The 20,785-nt window shown below is 48.6% G+C and overlaps 1 protein-coding gene across 2 annotated transcripts in view; it reads left to right on the top strand.

Moving 5' to 3' along the window:
* The first annotated feature begins 1,266 nt into the window (after positions 1–1,266).
* col6a2 (collagen, type VI, alpha 2) overlaps positions 1,267–20,785 on the top strand; it is a 98,237-nt gene continuing 78,718 nt past the window's right edge. For both annotated transcript variants that reach the window (XM_078228910.1, XM_078228911.1), the window contains exons 1-2: positions 1,267–1,461; positions 15,971–16,112. In XM_078228910.1, coding sequence (XP_078085036.1) covers positions 15,998–16,112 — 115 coding nt within the window. In that variant the 5' untranslated portion in view covers positions 1,267–1,461; positions 15,971–15,997. The remainder of the gene's footprint in view (positions 1,462–15,970; positions 16,113–20,785) is intronic.

The raw sequence follows: 20,785 nt of genomic DNA, 5'->3' as shown, positions 1-20,785 counted from the left end.
GGGTCGGTGGCACAACGGTTAGAACTCCTGCCTCACAGCACCAGGGACCCGGGTTCACTTCCGGCCTCGGGTCACTGTCTGTGTGGAGTTTGCACGTTCTCCGTGAGTCTGCGTGGGTTTCCTCCGGAGCTCTGGTTTCCTCCCACAGAACAAAGATGTGCAGGTTAGGTGGATTGGCCATGCTAAATTGCCCCTTAGTGTCCAAAGGTGTGTAGGTTAGGGGAATTAGTGGGGTAAATATGTGGGTTTACGGGGATAGGGGTTGTAGACCTGGGTATAATGCTCTGCGCTTTCTCTATACCCTAGCTATGACTGTCACACCACATTCTGCACTCTCTCCTTTCCTTCTCCCCTATGGACTCTATGAATGGTATGCTTTGTGTATATAATGCACAACAAACAATACTTTTCACTGTATCCCAATACACGTGACAATATAATAAATCAAATCAAATCAGACTCAATGGGATGAATAGCCTCCTTCTGCACTGTAGGACTCTGGGGCAACATGGTGGCACAGTGGTTAACACTGCTGCCTCACAGCGCCAGGAACCGGGGTTCGATTCCCGGCTTGGATCACTGTCTGTGCGGAGTCTGCACATTCTCCCCGTGTCTGTGTGGGTTTCCTCCGGGTGCTCCGGTTTCCTCCCACAGTCCAAAAGATGTGCTGGCTCGGGTGCATTGGCCATGCTAAAATTCTCCTTCAGTGTACCCGAACAGGTGCCGGAGTGTGGGAACTGGGGGATTTTCGCAGTAACTTCATTGCAGTGTTAATGTAAGCCTACTTGTGACACGAATAAAGTAAACTTTGAACTATGATTCCTATTCAAGGTCTAACTAATATACTGGCCAAACAAATCTTATTTCTACTGCTTGTACACTCTTGCCATTAAGCAAAGATAGGACACCGTATCACTTTTGAGAGACTGCAGAAGACATCTTCCAGAAACAGATCTCATCGTATCTCTTTGGGAGAGAGAAAGGAAAAGAATTGACAATGCTCAGAGAGCTCTTCAGAGCTAATTCTATAGAAAGCTGGATTCCCAGCTTGGTACAGGATACAGGCTCTGAAGGTCTGGAGAGAAGTCTGGAGAGAGAGCGCCCCCTGATGTGTGAAGACAGGAGTTGCGGGTCAGGAGGAGAGATTGGGACCCCCTGAAAGGGGGTGCTTGAGAGGAGGACGGGGAATGGAACTTGGAAAACTGCTCCGGGAGCACTGAGTTCCTCTGAAGTTGGGCAGAGTTATACTTTCTAAGATCCTCCCAGTCTAGAGACGCCCAAGTCTCCAGCTAGATGCAGTCTTCCTCTCTTGCGAAAAAATAGCCCCAAAATCCGTACAAATTCCCATTCCCCATCCTCGCCGCTGGTGGATCATGCCAGGGGGGAACCGCTGAAGGAACATTCATTGTTTGAAGATCCGAGGAACCTTTTTCCAGGGAAAGGACAGGACAGACTGTTAAGGCATGTATAACAAACTTTATTCTGTCTGTGGGTGCAGTTCCCAAACTTCACTGAGAGTTCGAAAAGTTGGGAATTTGTTTTAACCTCAAGCTGTTTGCAGGCAATGTTTTAGTTTTTTTCCTTAGTGGGGGAAAAGATTTATCAATGGGAGGGATGTGTGATTGAAGCTAAAATGAGAAAGAATTCTCCTCTCAAACTGATTTTGATTTGATTTTATTCAGTGCAGTTTTACTTAAATAAAGTGATGACCCATCTGCTTTTTGATCTCATTTAGAACACTGATGTTTTGGGGACTTTTTTACCCATTATAAATGTTCCCCTTGTTAGTCGTGTTAACCCTTTGAGGGCCACTGGAAGATGTCACCCCCCCCTCTTAAAGTGACACCCTACCTCCCACCCTAAATAATTTTGGGGAGCAAGTATTAATGGTACAAAATTCTCGATAGGATAGACAATTGAAGTGCATTGTGCCCTTTTGCTGGAGCTTAATCCCCGCACGATTGCCCCCCGAAGCGCATTTAAAGTTAAGCCCTTGACATTATTCTTCCAACCCGATGTCTAGAAAAAGCAATTAAACAAAAATGTGAAGCTTCCAGGTAATGACTCTAACCGGTTTGCATTGAGTCGGAGGCTATGTACATCTGGTGAAAAAGAACTTGGTTTTTGTTTGAACTGAAGGTGTTTAATTTATTACCACACTGGAGGAGGGGTAGATTCCAGATGTGCGATTCGAACAAAGCACTCAGTCCGCTGGAACATTATTTGCAACAAATGTTTTAGGCTGATATTAAAATTAGTTTGGGCTGCAGGAGGAATATTTCCGACAGTTCTGCGTCCTCTAGTGTATCCGCTATGCACTGCAGCTCCAAGTAATGTCATTTAGTCCAGCAGTGCACTTGTATTAACTCATTAGAGGCTACAGGAACCGAACACCAGAGCTCCTGTTGATTGTTGAAGTATTTCAGTTCGTTATTTTGACAATTAAAGCTGCAGTTTTATAAAGAACAAAAGTACAGAAAGAAGTCTCACAACACCAGGTTAAAGTCCAACAGGTTCATTTAGAATCACGTTAGACTTTAACCTGTTTTTTACTGTGACCACCCCAGTCCAAAGCTGGCATCTCCACATCAAGACAGAAGTGCAGCTCAGGAACAGGCCCTTCGGCCCTCCAAGCCCGTGCCGATCATGATGCCCTAACTAAACTAAAAAAAATCTTCTGCCCTTACTCGGTCCGTATCCCTCTATTCCCTCCCTATCCATGTACCCATCCAGATGCCTCTTAAATGTTGCTAATGTACCTGCTTCCACCACCTCCTCTGGCAGCGCGTTCCAGGCACCCACCGCTCTCTGCGTGATAAATGTCCCCCGCACATCTCCCTTAAACTTTCCCCCCTCTCATCTTGAACCTGCGCCCCCTTGTAATTGACACTTCCACCCTGGGAAAAAACCTCTGACTATCCACCCCATCAATGCAATGTGTTGTTAGGAATGTCACTGTAAACTGTGTGGCAGAGTTTTACAGCACAGAAAGTGGCCCTTCGGCCCAACGTGTCTGTGCCGGCACTCAAGCACCCTATACATCCGAATCCCATTTTCCAGCACCTGGGGCTGGAGCCTTGCGTGGTATGGCTTTCCAAATGCTCATCTCAAATGATTTCTTAACTATTGTGAGGGTCCCCACCTCTGAGTGAGAGCAGTGCTCAGGGGCTACAGGTTCAAATCCCACCCCAATGGATGCTGAAATGAGAATTTGAATTCAATAAAATCCTGAGCTGAAGGGTTTACCACCCTTTCCGGCAGTGACTTCCAGATACTTCCCACCCCCTGGATGAAAAAGCTTTTCTTCAAATTCCCTCCAAACTTCCCAATCCTTTCCCTAAATCTAAGCCCCCCCGGTTATTGACCCCTCTACTAAGGGGGAAAGTTCCTTCCAATATACCCTATCCATCTGTGCCCCATGGTGTGAACATTGGGTCCTCGGCGAGTTGGGACCCTCTTCCCCGGGTTTGGTAGGTGGTTCCGAGGGGATACTGTGTGTGGGAGCCTTGCCTCTGACCTGGCCCCTAACTGAGCAAGTTCTGTGCCTGTTGAAGGCAGCTGCTGGCCAGATGTCCACCCATAAGGACAGGCCGGGGTAGGTGAGATGGATCAGTAACAACCAGACCGGAGTCTGCGTGTCCTGATATTTGGCAGAGTCGGAATGGTCTTTCCTGTGTGTGAAGAGTTGGGGGGGGGGATCGGATCATTCAAGCAGTGCCAGTTGGCAATGTGTTTGTGTGGGAGGTGATTGGCCATCCACAGCTGAGTGAACGAGCGGGGCCTGGTTCTGTTGCAACTGAGCCAAGCATGCAGAGGGGATCTAGGGTCTGATTGACTCTTCCAGTCTGCCTGGGCAGCCCGACCAGCGTGAAACAGAGGATTTGCGTTTGTCTAGCACCTCTCGTAACCAGAAGGGACGACCACCTTTTGAAGTCCGGCCGCTCCGCTAATGTAGGAAATGCCGCAACCAAACCGCGCACAGCAAGATCCCACGCACAGCCGCGCGGTAAGTCCGGTTTGAGCAATTTTGGTTTCGGCACTGGGAGAGCCTCCCTGCTCCTCTGCAGATCAGTGACAGTCACTCTCAACTGAGAAGCAGCACAAGGTGTCATGTTAACATCCCAGCCAAAAGGTGGCGCCTCTGACAGTGCAGCACTCCCTTAGCACGGCCCTGGAGTCAGCCAATTTGATACTCAGGTCTCCAGAGTGGGACTTGGACCCACAACCTTTTGACTCAAAGGTGAGAGTGCCCCTACTGATATATGGCCAACTCTCTCTCACCCAAAATGGGTACCTGGGCATCAGGTACCCTCCCAAGTTCTGGCTTGTATCTTTTACTCCTGCCATATGATTTGCTTTTGCTTAAACACCTCCCCCACCCCCCGTCCCCATCGCCCCCACCATTGGGTGTAAAGTCAACATTAGCTGCCAACATCCAGTGTTACGACACTGTGCCTTTAAGAACAAAGAACAAAGAACAAAGAACAGTACAGCACAGGAAACAGGCCCTTCGGCCCTCCAAGCCTGTGCCGCTCCTTGGTCCAACTAGACCAATCGTTTGTATCCCTCCATTCCCAGGCTGCTCATGTGTCTATCCAGGTAAGTCTTAAACGATGTCAGCGTGCCTGCCTCCACCACCCTACTTGGCAGCGCATTCCAGGCCCCCACCACCCTCTGTGTAAAAAACGTCCCTCTGATGTCTGAGTTATACTTCGCCCCTCTCAGCTTGAGCCCGTGACCCCTCGTGATCGTCACCTCCGACCTGGGAAAAAGCTTCCCACTGTTCACCCTATCAATACCCTTCATAATCTTGAATACCTCTATTAGATCTCCCCTCATTCTCCGTCTTTCCAAGGAGAACAACCCCAGTCTACCCAATCTCTCCTCATAGCTAAGACCCTCCATACCAGGCAACATCCTGGTAAACCTTCTCTGCACTCTCTCCAATGCCTCCACATCCTTCTGGTAGTGCGGCGACCTGAACTGGACGCAGTCCTCCAAATGTGGCCTAACCAGCGTTCTATACAGCTGCATCATCAGACTCCAGCTTTTATACTCTATACCCCATCCTATAAAGGCAAGAAACGTATTTTAATCATGTTTCTCTGCAGGACGTTTTACAATCATTGGGATTTTGTCGGCACCGTGTTGTCTGTAGCCGGTGTCCTTCATTGTTAGTGAAGCAGTATCATTGTTGTTTTAATCTGAACTAATGCAGTGTTCTGTGGTTTTAATGTGTCCCCTGGGATGACAGAGTGGAGCTGGATTTGGGATAATTGACTGGTCAGGTCGTATGACTGGGGACAGCTATTTTTCACAGAGCATCTCAGTTTTAATTTTGGTTTTTCAGAAGCTGCTTGAAGCTGAGAGAGAGAGAGAGAGCAGCGTTCTTCCCCCTCTCTGGAGTTGGAAGTTCTGATGTCTGGGTGGCTGTTTTTGGAAGCTGCCAGTGACCTTTCTGAGGTTTTGCTGTTTGGAAGATATAGCCTTCTCTGGAAACTGCTGCGTATGTTAGTCAGACACACGACCCCGGTGTGTATACATGTGGAGCCTTGTGTAACGGCCCTGCATTGTTGCTGACTTCAGTCCAGACAGTCTGACCGCTTTGAATAGGGACTGAAAGGGTTACATTCTGAGGATAGATTGCACAGATTAGACTTGCGTTCCTTAAGTATTGCAAATGAAGGAATTAAAAAGATGAAAGGTTTAGATAGAGAAGATAGAGAAAAACTGCTTCCTCTGGTGGCAGGGGCCAGGACAAAGGGGCATAACCCTGAAATTAGAGGGAGGCCATTCAGGGGGTCATGCTAGGAAACCAGACCCTCACAAAAGGGACAGTGAAAAATGTCGAACTTTCCCCAGCCCAGCCCTAAAAAATGTTCCTGGGGCTCAGTTGAAAATTTCTAATTGAGATAAAAGATTTTTTGGGGTACGAATATTAATGGTATCCCGACCATGTGAGGTTGGGTATGATGACTCTCCTATTCTTCCATTGGGGCAGCACGGTGCACAGTAGTTAGCACCCAGCCCCAGGGACCCGGGTTTGATTCCAGCCTCGGGTCACTGTCTGTGCAGAGTCTGCACGTTCTCCCCATGTCTGCGTGGGTTTTCTCCCACAGTCGGATAGAGATGCTGGTTAGGGTGCTTTGGCCGTGCTAAATTCTCCCTCAGTGTACCCAAACAGGCACCGGAGTGTGGCGACTAGGGGATTGTCACAGTAACTTCATCGCAGTGTTAATGTAAGCCTACTTGTGACACTAATAAATAAACTTTAAACACCAGTACAGGTGGCAGAGTAGGAGGATAAGTTTCTAGGATTTGTACAGTTTGTGAAAAATCAAACAGGAGTATGGGGTTATCTGTGTCGTGACTGCTCTTGAAGCAGTGAATCTATATCGCTGCAAGTTTGCTCAGTTGACTTCCTGGGTGCAGTTGGAGCAGCTTTCCACATTCTGTTTCCAAATGGTCTCAGTTCGCATTTCTCAGGCTGGTTACTTTTAAAATAAAAATTGGCAGGTTGTCCCTGAGAAAAAAATGGCTGACAGCTTCCACAGTCTATTTCATTACAGTATTGTCTCTCATTCTCTATCTCCAGCTTGGTAAGCCTATAAAAGAAAAAAGTATCCCACTGGCTGTATATTCCAGAGAAGGGGCACTAGCTCAGGTCGGCTGCAGTTAATGTTTCAGTTGTTTATTGTTGCAATTATACAGGGCCTTGATGAGGCCACACCTAGAGTATTGTGTGTAGTTTTGGTCTCCTTTTCTGAGGAAGGATGCTCTTGCTCTCGAGGGAGTGCAGTGAAGATTTACCAGGCTGATTCTGGGGATGGCGGGACTGATGTACGAGGAGAGATTGATTAGGTTAGGATTGTTTTCACTGGAGTTCAGATGAATGAGGGGAGGATCTCATAGAGACTTATAAAATTCTAACAGGGCTAGACAGGGTAGATGCAGGGAGGATGTTCCCAATGGTGGAACCAGAACCGGGGATCACAGTCTGAGGATTCGGGGTAGACCATTTAGGATGGAGATGAGGAGAGATCTCTTCAGCCAAAGAGTGGTGAGCCTGTGGAATTCATTACCATAGGAAGTAGTTGATGCCAAAACATTTAATGTATTCAAGAGGCGGCTGGATATAGCACTTGGGGCGAATGGGATCAAAGGTTATGGGGAGAAAGCAGGATTAGGATATTAAGTTGGATGATCAGCCATGATCTGATTGAATGGTGGAGCAGGCTCGAAGGGCCGAATGGCCTCCTCCTGCTCCTATCTTCTATGTTTCTATGCAATGTGTAATCACATTCTGATGTCTCATCTCAGAAGCATTTGGGAAATCTCAGGATGGTGCGAAGGCAACAGGAGATGGGGGTCTTGCACGCTCCCCAGGGGAGTAAGTGACAACACCTTCTCCATCCCACTTGGTGGAATGAGAGACTGTGTATCGCGCATGGGACTGAGCAGTTTTGTCACTGTCTCTCAGAGGGTTCCAGTGCTTTTAAAAATCAAAGCCAGAAAAGTTAGAAAATGCATCTCTGGAAAAGGACGTTCTTGTAACAAAAGACATGCTGGCTAGATGCATTGGCCGTGCTAAATTCTCCCTCCGTGTAACCCGAACAGGCGACGGAGTGTGGAGACGAGGGGATTTTCACAGTAACTTCATTGCAGTGTTAATGTAACCCTACTTGTGAGGCTAATAAATAAACTTAACTTACATGGGACCAAGAGAGGTAAATAGAGTTAAAATACAGATCAGCCATAATCTAGTTATAGAGTCATCGAGATATACAGCACGGAAACAGGCCCTTCGGCCTAACTCGTCCATGCTGACCAGGTTTCCTAATCTGAACTAGCCCCATTTGCCTGCGTTTGGGCCCATATCCCTCGAAACCTTTCCCATGTAGCTGTCCAAATGTCTTTTAAATGTTGTAATTGTACCCGCCTCTATCACCTCCTCTGGCAGCTCATTCCATACCCGCACCATCCTCTGTGTGAAAAAGTTGCCCCTCAGATCCCCTTTAAATCTTTCCCCTCTCACCATAAACCTATGCCCTCTAGTTTTGGACTTCCCTACCCTGGGGGAAATGACCCTTAGCTATTCACCTTATCCACGCCCCTCATGATTTTATAAACCCTCTATAAGGTCACCCCTCATCCTCCTGCGCTCCAGAGAAAAAAGTCCCAGCCTCTCCTTATAATTCAAACCTTCCAGTCCCAGTAACATCCTTGTCAATCTTTTTTTGCACCCTTTCCAGTTTAATAACATCCTTCCTATAGCGGGGCGAACAGAATTGTATGCAGTACTCCAAAATGTGGCCTCACCATTGTCTTATACAGTTATTATGTAACGTCCCAACTCCTGCACTCAATGCTCTGACTGATGAAGGCAAACGCCTTCTTCACCATCCCATGACTCCACTTTCAAGGAACTATGCAACACTAGCTCTCTCCATATAAAACTCCTCAGGACCCTACCATTAGGTCCTGCCCTGGTTTGTCTTACCAAAATGCAAGTTGATTGGACCTGATAGGGCTGAGCTGCCTCTTCCTGCCCGTCTATTCCAATGTGACCGCCGTTCTTGTGAGGATTGTCACAAGTCCCCTATTGTTGGCCTTCAGCTGGCTGGCAGTGCAATACCTGATCAGGTTGGTTAATAAACAGCCCTGGGAGCTTGCTCCAGCTCTCCTGTGCTGAATCTCCCCTGAGGCATGAGCCCCCTTCCTCCCATAAAAAAACAAAAGCTTTTATTCCTCGATTGCCTCCCTCCCTAACCCTAGAACCAGCCGGGGGAGGTCTGGTCAGACTGCAGTTCGAAGCTTCTGACTCACATTCGAAGGGTAGATCACTTTGAGCAAGACTCAGATAAACCCATTTGTCTGCTGCACTCTGGGCCACTCCCAGACTCTCACTGAGCTAGGTAGGCAGTTCCAGCCGCTTGCTGAGGCCTGGTGTGAGGCCTTGTCAGGCCTATTCCTGCATCTGCTCCAACTAACATCCTTCATGCTCCAACTCTCACACTAGTTCTGGGGATTGGTGATCCCATAGTTTATGGAATCGGGTGGGAGATTCCCTGTACCATTTTTTTTGATGGTTGCTGGGGATTGGTCAAGAGAATGGGGGGGAGCGGGGGGGGAATGGTGTCTGTTATTCAGGAAGGCCCCTGTTGGTTCCTCAGAATCCTGCTATTGTACGGGTGAGATGTGGAACTGTTTCCTTTCTTCTATCACCCCGGCCAGGTTTTGCCAACTCTTTGCCCATCTCGTGTTGGATTCTGATAGTGTGGGTGATTCGGATTCTGATAGTGTGGGTGATTCGGATTCTGATAGTGTGGGTGATTCGGATTCTGATAGTGTGGGTGATTCAGACTCTGATAGTGTGGGTGATTCAGACTCTGGTAGTGTGGGTGATTCAGACTTGGTGCTCCTACTCGCCCTGTTTGGTGTCAGGGCTTGGGGAGTGAGAGGAAGGGTGTTCACAAAGCCGTTACACAATGCAGAACGAGGCCATTCAGCCCATCGTGTGTGCACTGGCTCCCTGAAAGAGCATTCTACCCATTCCCACTCCCCTGCATTGTCCCTGCAACCTTTCACATTCTGTTCCAAACTCCAGTACCTTTGCTCCAAACTCCAACACCCTCTGGGTGAAAGAGGTCTTCCTCACATCACTGTCACTCCTTCTGCCCACTATTCTGATGGACCTTCCTTCCATTCTTGACCCTGTCCAGCCAGTTAGAGTTGATGCCCTTCAGTTTAGTCCTGTTCTGTGGTACCCTGCGCTCCACACAGTTCGTCTGCCTCCGTGGCTGCTCCCAGATAGTTGTAGCAATCAGTCCTTGGACGTGGTCCAACTGTTACAGATGCACCACAGAAAGCATTCTTTCTGGATGTATCACAGCTTGGTATGGCTCCTGCTCTGACCAAAACCGCAAGGAACTACAAAAGGTCGTGAACGTAGCCCAATCCATGACGCAAACTAGCCTCCCATCCATTGACGCTGTCTACACTTCCCGCTGTCTCAGAAAAGCAGCCAGCATAATCAAGGATCCCACGCACCCTGGAAACTCTCTCTTCCATCTTCTTCCGTTGGGAAAAAGATACAAAAGTCTGACAAAACTACCCAACCGACTCAAGAACAGCTTCTTCCCTGCTGCTGTCAGACGTTTGAATGGACCTACCTTGCATTAAGTTGATCTTTCTCCACACCCTAGCTATGACTGTAACACTACATTCTACACTCTCTCCTTTCCTTCTCTATGAACGGTATGCTTTGTCTGTACAGCGCGCAAGAAACAATACTTTTCACTGTATGCTAATACATGTGACAATAATAAATCAAATCGAAAAGCGCACATTCATCCTGGTGCTTTCTGAAGGGGCCTCACCTATCTCTGAGCCACTGGTGGATATGCCTGACGTCCACATCCTGTCACAAACCTAGACTGGCAGACATGTTGGCCACGAGCCCTTAAAACTCTGACCCTCCAATTGCCGCTGAACCCACACTGGTCTCCATCTTAATCTTTGTAGTCTAAGGGACACAACTTGTTCCTCCCGCCTTGTTGTGGGGGGAGGCGTTAGCCCCCCTCAGTGGTGTAATGTTCCTGCCTCTGAGACAGAAGGTTTTGGATTCATATCTCACCTCAGACACCTTGAGCACAAAAACCAGGCAAGCGCTCCCACTGGCGAGGTGCTGAGAGAGTGCTGCGCTGTCAGAGGTGCCATCTCTTGATGTTAAAGCGAACATCAAGCGAACACCTCCCCAAGGAGCTATTTTGAAGGAGGGAAGGTGCTCCTTGGGACCTTGGCTAACATTCATCCCTTAACCGACACTACTAAAAAGAAACAGTCTCCTTGGTCATTGACATGTTGCTGTTTTTTTGTGGGATCTTGCTTTGCTAATGCATTGTCAACATTACAACAGTGACTACACGGTGAAGGTGCTTCAGGCTGTGGAATGCTGTAGGATCTGTCAGCTTGTCTTTGTGTTATTCACTTGACGTTCAGGAATTGTCATGTCCTGAGGTCCCTCTGCTGGGTTCTTCTTTGGTTGCAACTTGCTTTGCAATTCTCGGCCATCCTTGGAGAAAGTACATCCCTCTGATTTGCCACAGGTGATTCTATCTTAGGAAGGGAGGGGGTAAACCAGATAAGGGGTGGACACTTGGTCTTAGATCTCGGTTGAACTCCAATGGCGGAATATCCCCTCCTGACCTCCCCTGTCGGCCTAGTATTTCTGTTGATAGTCACAGCTTTTGGCCAGGCCTGCTACTCCTAACTCCCACTAGCTCCTAGTCCAGCCAATCACATCAATAGGGATAAGATGGCGCCCCCAGCAAGTAACCAATGAACAGTCAATGATTGTCCCTGCAGTTTGGATCTTGGCTCACTCTGTGCCACAAATGGTCTATTGGCCACCAACTGTCCATCACATTGCCGTAATCTTGTCAACAAAATGAAGGAGATAGTCATCAACTTCAGGAAGCATAGTGGAGAACATGCCCCTGTCTACATCAATGGGGACGATGTAGAAATGATCGAGAGCTTCAAGTTTCTAGGTGTCCAGATCACCAACAACCTATCCTGGTTCTTCCATGCCGACACTATAGTTGAGAAAGCCCACCAACACCTCCACTTTCTCAGAAGACTAAGGAAATTTGGCATGTCCGCTACGACTCTCACCAACTTTTACAGATGCACCATAGAAAGCATTCTTTCTGGTTGTATCACAGCTTGGTATGGCTCCTGCTCTGTCCAAGTCTGCAAAAAACCACAGAAGGTCGTGAATGTAGCCCAATCCATCACACAAACCAACCTCCCATCCATTGACTCTGTCTACACTTCCCGCTGCCTCGGGAAAAGCAGCCAGCATAATTAAGGACCCCACGCACCCTGGACATTCTCTCTTCCACCTTCTTCCGTCGGGAAAAAGATACGAAAGTCTGAGGTCACGTACCAACCGACTGAAGAACAGCTTCTTCCTTGCTTATGTCAGACTTTTGAATGGACTTACCTTGCATTAAGCTGATCTTTCTCTACACCCTAGCTATGACTGTAACACTACATTCTGCACTCTCTCCTTTCCTTCTCTATGAATGGTATGTTTTGTCTGTATAGCGCGCAAGAAACAATACTTTTCACTGTATGTTAATACATGTGACAATAATAAATCAAATCAAATCAAATCACCCTTTACACAACTCCTGAATCTCCTCCCTAAACTATCAGGCGGAGCTGCCCACCTTTGTCTACAGAGCCAGGCAAGAGCAAGAGAAAATTGGAAAGAGGGAACGCAAACTGGAGCGGTTAAGGAAGGGAATTCCAGATCTTAGGATCCAGGCAGCTAATGAATGGCTGGGAATGATTGGATAAAGAGAGTTGGGGGATGTACAAGAGGCCAGTGTAAAGGAGTGGAGAGATCTCCGAAGGTTCGTGGGGCGGGAGCGAGTCACGGAGATGGGGATAGGGCAGACCCGTGGAGGGGATTTGAATGTGAGGGAAAGCTAGTTGACAGTGGAGCGAGTCAGTGTAGGCCAGCAAGCAGAGAGGTGATGGGTGAACAGGGTTTGATGTGAATTCCTGTCCCTAGGAAGGCCATGATTGTCACCGTGCTGCCCTCACGGACCATACACGGTGTGGGAATTGGCTTTCTCCGGGGATTGGGAATGAGGGCAGGGAAGGAGTGTTGGTAATCGTGGTGGAGTTGTCAGGTGAGTAACAGGCCATGGTCAGGTGGGGCAGTGATCAAACCTACATCGATGCTTATTGAGTCAAAGTTGTTCCTGCTCTCTCTCACCCCAATCCTGAAGCTCTGGAATTCCCTCTCTAAACTTGTTAACCTCTCCCTCCTCCTTTAAGATACTCCTTAAAGTGGACCTCCCTGACCAAACCTGTGATCATCTACCTAATTGCCCCCCCATGTTAATTTCTGTTTGAGAATCCTGTGAAGTGCCGTGGGATGTTAAAGGAGCTATATAAATGCACTTTCACCAGATTGACTTGTGTACAGGACAGAGCTGAATGAGGCTGTTTATGCAAAAGGGGAGATCTCAGTGCTGATCTGTACAAATTGACGTGGTGCTGGTTCCAGAGCAAGGGTCTAATCTGGAGTAGCAATGAATTATCACTAACTCTGACATTGAAATGATGCCTGTAGCTGTATGACGTGTGTTTCAGGTTACGACCCCGCTATCTTGCCTGTCACTGTAATACAAGACTCTACCTCGTGATAACGATCAGTTCCCATCTTCTAATTGGAAGTCCCCATCGTGATGTGTCAGAGACCCCCATTCCTCCCACATACGGCCTGAGATTCACCCCAGGAATTGGTCTGGCAGGCTTGTGGTGTAGGGGGTAATCGCTGCCATTTCTCGAGCGACAGAAAGCAAGGCAGATTAAGGTGATGGGTTAGGGGTGATTGGGTGGAGGGCTTTTTTAACCACGCTGCATGCTGGGTAAGCCGTTCCCCTCCCCCGCCCCCACGCCTCCACATTGACCTTCTCCCCCTGGGCTTCGAGAGAAAAGACTCCCAATTTCCACTCCGCTAATCTGTACCTGACCTCGAAGTGCGTGCCCTCTGGGGCCTGGTGTTGCCACATATTGGCTGCTGCCTTTTCCTGCCCTTTAACCTTTTCTGCAGTAAGGCATTGGGTGGTTACAAGGAGAGGAGCACTTACCCAGGAGAGAGGGCAGTGCGCACGGGAGAATTGGTGGGTCCTGTCACACTGGGATAGGGCTCCCCGTGAGACAATGGACCGAGATTGCTGTGATTAGCCTGATATTTAGACCAGAAGATATAGGAGCAGAATTACTCCATTTGGCCCATCGAATCTGCTCCGCCAATCGATCATGGCTGTTAAGTTTCTCCCACCTTTGCCCGTAACCTTTGATCCCCTTACCAATCAAGAACCTATCCGTGTCTTAAATACACTCAATGACCCGGCCTCCAGAGCCCTCTGTGGCAATGAATTCCACACATTCACCACCCTCTGGCTGAAGAAATTCCTCCTCATCTCGGTTCTAAAGGGTCGTCCCTTTACTGTGAAGCTGTGTCCTCAGATTCTAGTCTCTCCCACTAATGGAAACATCTTCCTCACGTGCACTCTATCCAGGCCTTTCAGTATTCTGTACATTTCAATGAGATCCCTCCTCATCCTTCTAACCTCTATCGAGCACAGACCCAGAATCCTCAAACGTCAAGCTTTTTATAGAATCATAAAATCCTACAATGCAGAAAAAGGCCATTCAGCCCATCGAGTCTTCCCCGACCACAATCTCACCCAAGCCCTATCCCCATAACCCCGTGCATTTACCCTAGCTAATCCCCCTGACACTAAGGGGCAATTCAGCATGGCCAATCCACCTAACCCGCACATCTTTGGACCGTGGGAGGAAACCCACATAGATACAGGGAGAACGTGCAAACTCCACACAGACAGTGACCCAATCTGGGAATCGAACCCGGGTCTCTGGCACTGTGAGGCAGCAGTGCTGACCACTGTGCCACCGTCCTCTGGACGCTCTCCAATGTCCAGCATTTCCTTCCTTAAAAACGGGGGCCCAAAACTGCTCACAATATTCCAAATGTGGTCGGACCAGAGCCTTACACAGCCTCAGCAGGACAACCCTGCTTTTGTATTCTAGTCCTCTCGAAATGAATGCTAACATTGCATTTGCCTTCCTAACTACCAACTCAACCTGCAAGTTAACCCTAAGACAATCCTGAACTAAGGCTCCCAGTCCCTTTGCGCTTCTGATTTTTGAATTCTCTCCCCATTTAGAAAATAGTCCTGCTTTTGTATTCTACTTGTTCCATAGTGAGGAGGGAAGGATATCACAATGTTCACATTGCCACCTTCACAAAGAATGTAATCATGTTTCAATAGTTGTGAAGTAAAGGCAACTCTTCATTCTTCAATTCAACACATCCAGAGCAAGATTGTGCTGAGGAATTAGCCCTGACTGATCCACAAGAAGAGAGTTACTGAGTGCAAAAGGGCAGCAAGCCATTGGCCTTCCTGTTAAAGGTGTCTAGTGTGGTGGTAGGGTCTGGTACATACAGGGTTAATGTGGGACAGAGTACAACACAGTGATATAAGAAGACACATGACCCAGAGCCAGGGTGAGTCTAGAGATGGACAGAGATGTGTAAAGGCAAAGTCAGCCTCAAATGTGTATCCTCTACCATGTAAATCTATAGAGTTATGAGTTGTTAATAATGACTTGTTGTTAATACACTCCAGACTACTTCATGGTGTCTGAAGCCGGATTCTTCATCCCGTGCCATTAAAAGAGGCGGATATGTTTGGAAACATTCCTAGGTTTTCCTGGACGGCCTCCATTCTACCACCATTTGTGAACTTTGGTTCGTCCAGGTCTCTTCTGCTTGCTCAAACCCTTTTCGCCATCCCGACTAAACTGGCACCCCCGCAACATCTCCCAATTTCAAATTCTCATCCTTGAGTTCAAACGATCTTGTTTGTAGCCTTGCTCCTCCCAACCCCTCCCACCAACCCTGCTCTCCCTCCCTCTCCAACATCTCCGATCCCTGTTAATCTCAAACCAGGATGCAATGAGAAGGATGCAAGTTGACCACTGCGTTCAGGAAAAACAAAACCTGGAACAGTCAATTATGCACGGGCGGAGAATTGGCATGTTCCTCGGTCCGTGACAAATCAGAGCCTCCGTGTTTAGCATCACGGGCAGCCCTCCGCTTAGCTCTCGAGACTGAAATCTCGGAAACCATTTCCCTCCATCTCTCTCCCTTCCTTTAAGACGTCTTGGCCATTTTTTGAACCACGCTTTTCAGTAACCATCCTAAACATCTCCTCTGGCTCGATGTGCACTCATTTCCATTCTTGTTTCAATGTCTGAATTGTTCAGCAATTAAACGTGTCGAATAGATACGAGCGCTTTGCGTGTTTCTGGTTCCAGACTCTTGACACTTTTTATAGGTTGTTTTTGCTATATTCACCAGGTGTAGCTGCCGATCTACAGACAGACAATGCTCCCAACGCTTCTCACATTGCTGCTGCTTGCCTGGGGACTCATTGACCCAGTGAGAGGTCAGTTGACTGATTACAGACCGGAGCCTACTCCTAGTCCAGATGGATGCTCAGGTAGGAGAAGCGGAGGCATGGCGGCGGTCTTGGTAAAATTGCTTTGAATTTGGTCACTTAGGCCTTCTTTCCTTTAATCCCCACCCCCAACTCTGAATTAAACTATGTGGGGTGAAGGGGCAATGCCAATGCCCTGTGTCGTGCCAAAGCCAACTGACGAGGAGATGCTGCTTTGATTGGCAGGACGTCTGGTCCAGGCAGGGCCATTCCTGCCTGCAGTTGGAATTGGTGGTGTGCAATGGCTGCCCCTTCATGAGAAAAGTCCAAGATTCAGTCTAATGGTGGGGAGTAATGATGGGGCAAGTGCTTTCAGAGACTTCATTCATGAATGAAAAAGGGATTTATTTACAATGATCTCCCAGAGCAGCAGCGAGTTTGTCGTTAATTCTAAAATACCTCTGCTTCAGGGAACTCCTCCCCCCCGGGGTGATTCCCCACTCTGAGTCCCAATTGGTCACCCAACCCAGGTGACCTTTACCCCGTTGTGTTGGCCTTAGAAAAAATAAATAAAGGAAAGTACAGCACAGGAACAGGCCCTTCAGCCCAACAGGCCCGTGCCGATCATGGCAGTACGGTGGCAGAGTGGTTAGCACTGCTGCCTCAAGGCCAAGGACCTGGGTTCGATTCCCGGCTTGGGTCACTGTCTGTGCAGAGTCTGCACTTCCTCTGTGTGGGTTTCCTCCGGGAGCTCCGGTTTCCTCCCACACTCTAAAGATGTGTAGGTTAGGAGAATTGGCCAGGTTAAATTGCCCCTTAGTGGTAAATACGTGGGGTTATGGGGATAGGACCTGGGTGGGATGGTTGTCGGTGCAGGCTCATTGGGCCAAGTGGCCTCTTTCTGCACTGTAGGGATTTTATGATTCTATTATGCCCTAAATAAACGAAAAATAAACCTTCTACCCTTACTCGGTCCATATACGTCTATTCGCTCTCTATTCATGTACCAATCCAGATGTCTCTTAAATGTTGCTAATGTGCCTGCTTCCACCACCTCCTCTGGCAGCGCGTTCCAGGCACCCACCACTCTCTGCGTGAAAAACCTCCCCTGCACATCTCCCTTAAACCTTCCCCCTCTCACCTTGAACCTGTGCCCCCTTGTAATTGGCACTTCCACCCTGGGAGAAAGCCTTTGACTATCCTCCCTCTCTGTGTCTCTCATAATTTTGTAGCCCTCTATCAGGTCTCCCCTCAGCCTCCATCTTTCCAGTGAAAGCAATCCCAGTTTATTCAACCTCTCCTCACTGCCAACACCCTCGAGACTAGGCAACATCCTGGGGAACCTTCTTTGCGCCCTCTCCAAAGCTTCCACATCCTTCTGGTAGTGTGGCGACCAGAACTGCATGCAATAAAGGGACAATCGCCATGGAGGGTCAACAACAGTCACCATTTTGGACCTAAGCAACCAGTTGAAAATCCACCTCAATGGAACAATGAGAGAAGACAGTTGAATTAAATGGCTTAGAGGGAAACAGTGGGAATGGCATTAGACTTATAACCTAGAAGCCCAGGCTAATGCTTTGTGGACATGGGTTCAAATCCCACCAAGGCAGCTGGTGGAGTAGAAATTTGATTCATTAATGAGCTGGCCTCAATATACACTGACCCTGAAAGTATCATCGACGTTGCAAAACCCCATCTGGTTCACTAATGTCCTTTAGGGAAGGAAATCTGCCACCCATACCCAGTCTGGCCTACATGTGACTCCAGAGCCACAGCAATGTTGTTAACTCTTAAATGCCCTCTGAAATAGCCTTGCAAAGCCACTCAGTTCAAAGGGCAACTAGGGATGGACAACAAATGCAACCACATTGGAACAGTGGCACAGTGGTTAGCCTCACAGCGCCAGGGACCCAAGTTCGATTCCCGGCTTGGGTCACAGAGTCTGCACGTTCTCCTTGCGTCAGCATGGGTTTCCTCCGGGTGCTCCAGCTTCCTCCTACATTAGAAACCATAGAATCACTACAGTGCAGAAGGAGGTCATTTGGCCCATCAAGTCTACGCTGACAACAATCCCACTTAGGCCCTATTCAGGTAAACGCACATATTTACCCCGCTAATCCCTCTAACCTATGTATCCCGGGACACTATGAGGCAATTTAGCATGGCCAATCAACCTAACCCGCACGCCTTTGGAGGAAACCAGAGCACCTGGATGAAAGCTATGCAGACACGGGGAGAATGTACAAACTCTGCACAGTGACCCAAGCCGGGAATCGAACCCAGGTCTCCAGCACTGTGAGGTAGCAGTGCTAACCACTGTGCTACCCCGAAAGACATGCAGGTTAGGTGGATTGGCCATGGTAAATGTGTGGGCTAACGGGGATAGGGCATTGGGAGAGAGCCTGGGTAAAATAGTCTTGATGTGGAGATAGTCTGTCAGAGAGTCGGTGCAGACTCGATGGGTCAAATGGCCTCTTCTGCACTATAGGGATTCTATGATTCTCCATCCGATGAAAGAATGAATTAATTGGGCAGTCACTTTCAGGGGTCAGAGAGCCACTTTAGATTGGCTCCTCCTTAGTCACCCAGGGGTAGCTGCAAAGTGTAGATATTCTGATCACGAGAGGGCCAAGCTTGCAGCCAGACAAACCTTGGCGCAAATACAAAGTTGACCTTTTTTGGAGTGGGCTGCTCCAGTTCTTCGCCAGACCACAAGGTGGAGCACTTCTTCGCACTCAAGGTAGATCTTCCACTGCATCCAAAAGTCCTTCCTCACAGGGTTTCTCTTGGGACATTCTCCACCTGTTTCGGCCTTTAGAAAGTGCGGCCGGTGGTTGACTGACCTCGGCTGTAGTTAGTTAGCTGTCAAGATGATCAACATGCTGCCTCTCCTTCTCAGCGTTGGCCACCCCAGCTGCGTGTATTCATCAAGGCTTCACTGCACGACCTCACCCCCCTCTCCCGATCAAATGGTCTCTCTTTTAAACCCATCTCCAAATTTGTTTTTAGCTTGATAAACAAATGCGTTCAGAGGAAAATGAAACAAAGCCCCTCCACCATCACCGCAGTCTCCTCCAAGTTGTGCAACATTGGAAATATAATCGCCCATTCCTTCACTGTCACTGGGTCAAAATCCCTCCCTAGCAGCACGGTGGGTGTGCCTACACCTCAGGGATTGCAGCGGTTCGAGAAGGTGGCTCGCCACCACCTTCTCAAGGGCTAACTGTCTTGCCAGTCATACTCCGCCGCCCCCCCCCCCCCCCCACCGCCCCCTGCCCCCCACCAATGAATCAAGAAAACCCTCACGTATGAAATCACTCTGCCATCCCTTTCGTCTGGTTTTGATTCTTGTTTGCGATCTCCCACCTCATCTTTTTCTTTCCTGTTGACTCCAGTGCTCCATGGAGGGGAGGTAGATCGGCCAAACCCTTCCTGCACCCTCACCCTTGCTTCTGATCAAGTCGGTGCGCTGCCCAAAAGGGGTTAAAAAACCCCGCCGTGAGTTTGTAAATTTGACAAACAATAGAACGTAGAGCCTATTCCTGTGCTGTACTGTTCTTCGGCCCTCGATGTTGTGCCAAACATGGCATCAAGTTAAACTAATCCCTTCCGCCTGCCCTTGCTCCATGTCCTTCTATTCCTTGTGCATTCCTGTGTTTATCAAAAAGCCCCTTAAACACCCCTATCATATCTGTCTCCACCACCACCTCTGGCAGCGTGTTCCAGACACCTACCTGCCTCTGTAAAAAAAAAACCTTGCCCCTCACATCTCCTTTGAACCTTCCCCCTCTCACCTTCGGTTCACGCCCCCGAGCATTAGACATTTCAACTCTGGGGGGGAAAAGATTCTGACTGCCAACCCTATCTATGCCTCTCATCATTCTATAGACTTCTATCAGGTCTCCCTTCAGCCTCCCCCGTTCCAGGGAAAACAACCTGAGTTTGCCAGGCACTTGCCTGTGGAGTTTGAATCAATGACAAAGATAGGAAGCTGAAAGGGAACAAAAAAAGGTGCCACTATTGCCGGCCGGCCAGCTCTTTGCTAGTCATCGATGTTGCCTGGCATTCTCCGATACCGTGCTCAGTTTTCACACCCATTTCTCACCCCAGTGGTTTGACAGACTGGCATGTCCTATTGCTGCTTCTCTCAATAGAAACAAGAACTGGGCAGGAGCTGCAACCCACACCCAGCCTGTATCTCAGTGAGCAGAGGAACCCACACAGGGTCCAAGTGTTGACGGTTGCCTTTTAACATCCACTGCAGAACCATAGGCAAATCCCATTGACGCCCGATGGGGAAAGATTGAGCTTTTAATGTTCCTTCAGTCTGCACATCTTTTATAGAGAGTCACGGAATAGTTAACATACAGAAGGAGGCCATTCGGTCCATTTTATCTGTGCCTGCTCTCTGGGAGGGCAGCTCAGCTTGTTCCCCACATCAGTTGCAGTTCAGTGACAGAGACACGCGTCCTGCTTCTTCATAAACCACCTTTATTTCTTTGAAGCAACTCCGCAGCCAATTCTCCACCAACACCCAGTGCCACCTGCAGCCCCTTTATATATCTATTGGATAATTGGCATCAAATTAGGACTTGATTGGAAGGTCTGTTAACCCATCCCTCACACACCCCACCTCCTCCCCGTAGATTTATAAGAGGTGGCACAGTGGGTTAGCACTGCTGCCTCACAGCGCCAGGGACCCGGGTTCGATTCCCGGCTTGGGTCACTGTCTG

Source organism: Mustelus asterias, chromosome 14 (genome assembly GCF_964213995.1).
Source record: "Mustelus asterias chromosome 14, sMusAst1.hap1.1, whole genome shotgun sequence".
Lineage (NCBI taxonomy): Eukaryota > Metazoa > Chordata > Chondrichthyes > Carcharhiniformes > Triakidae > Mustelus > Mustelus asterias.
This window is presented reverse-complemented; position numbering and strand designations above follow the sequence as displayed.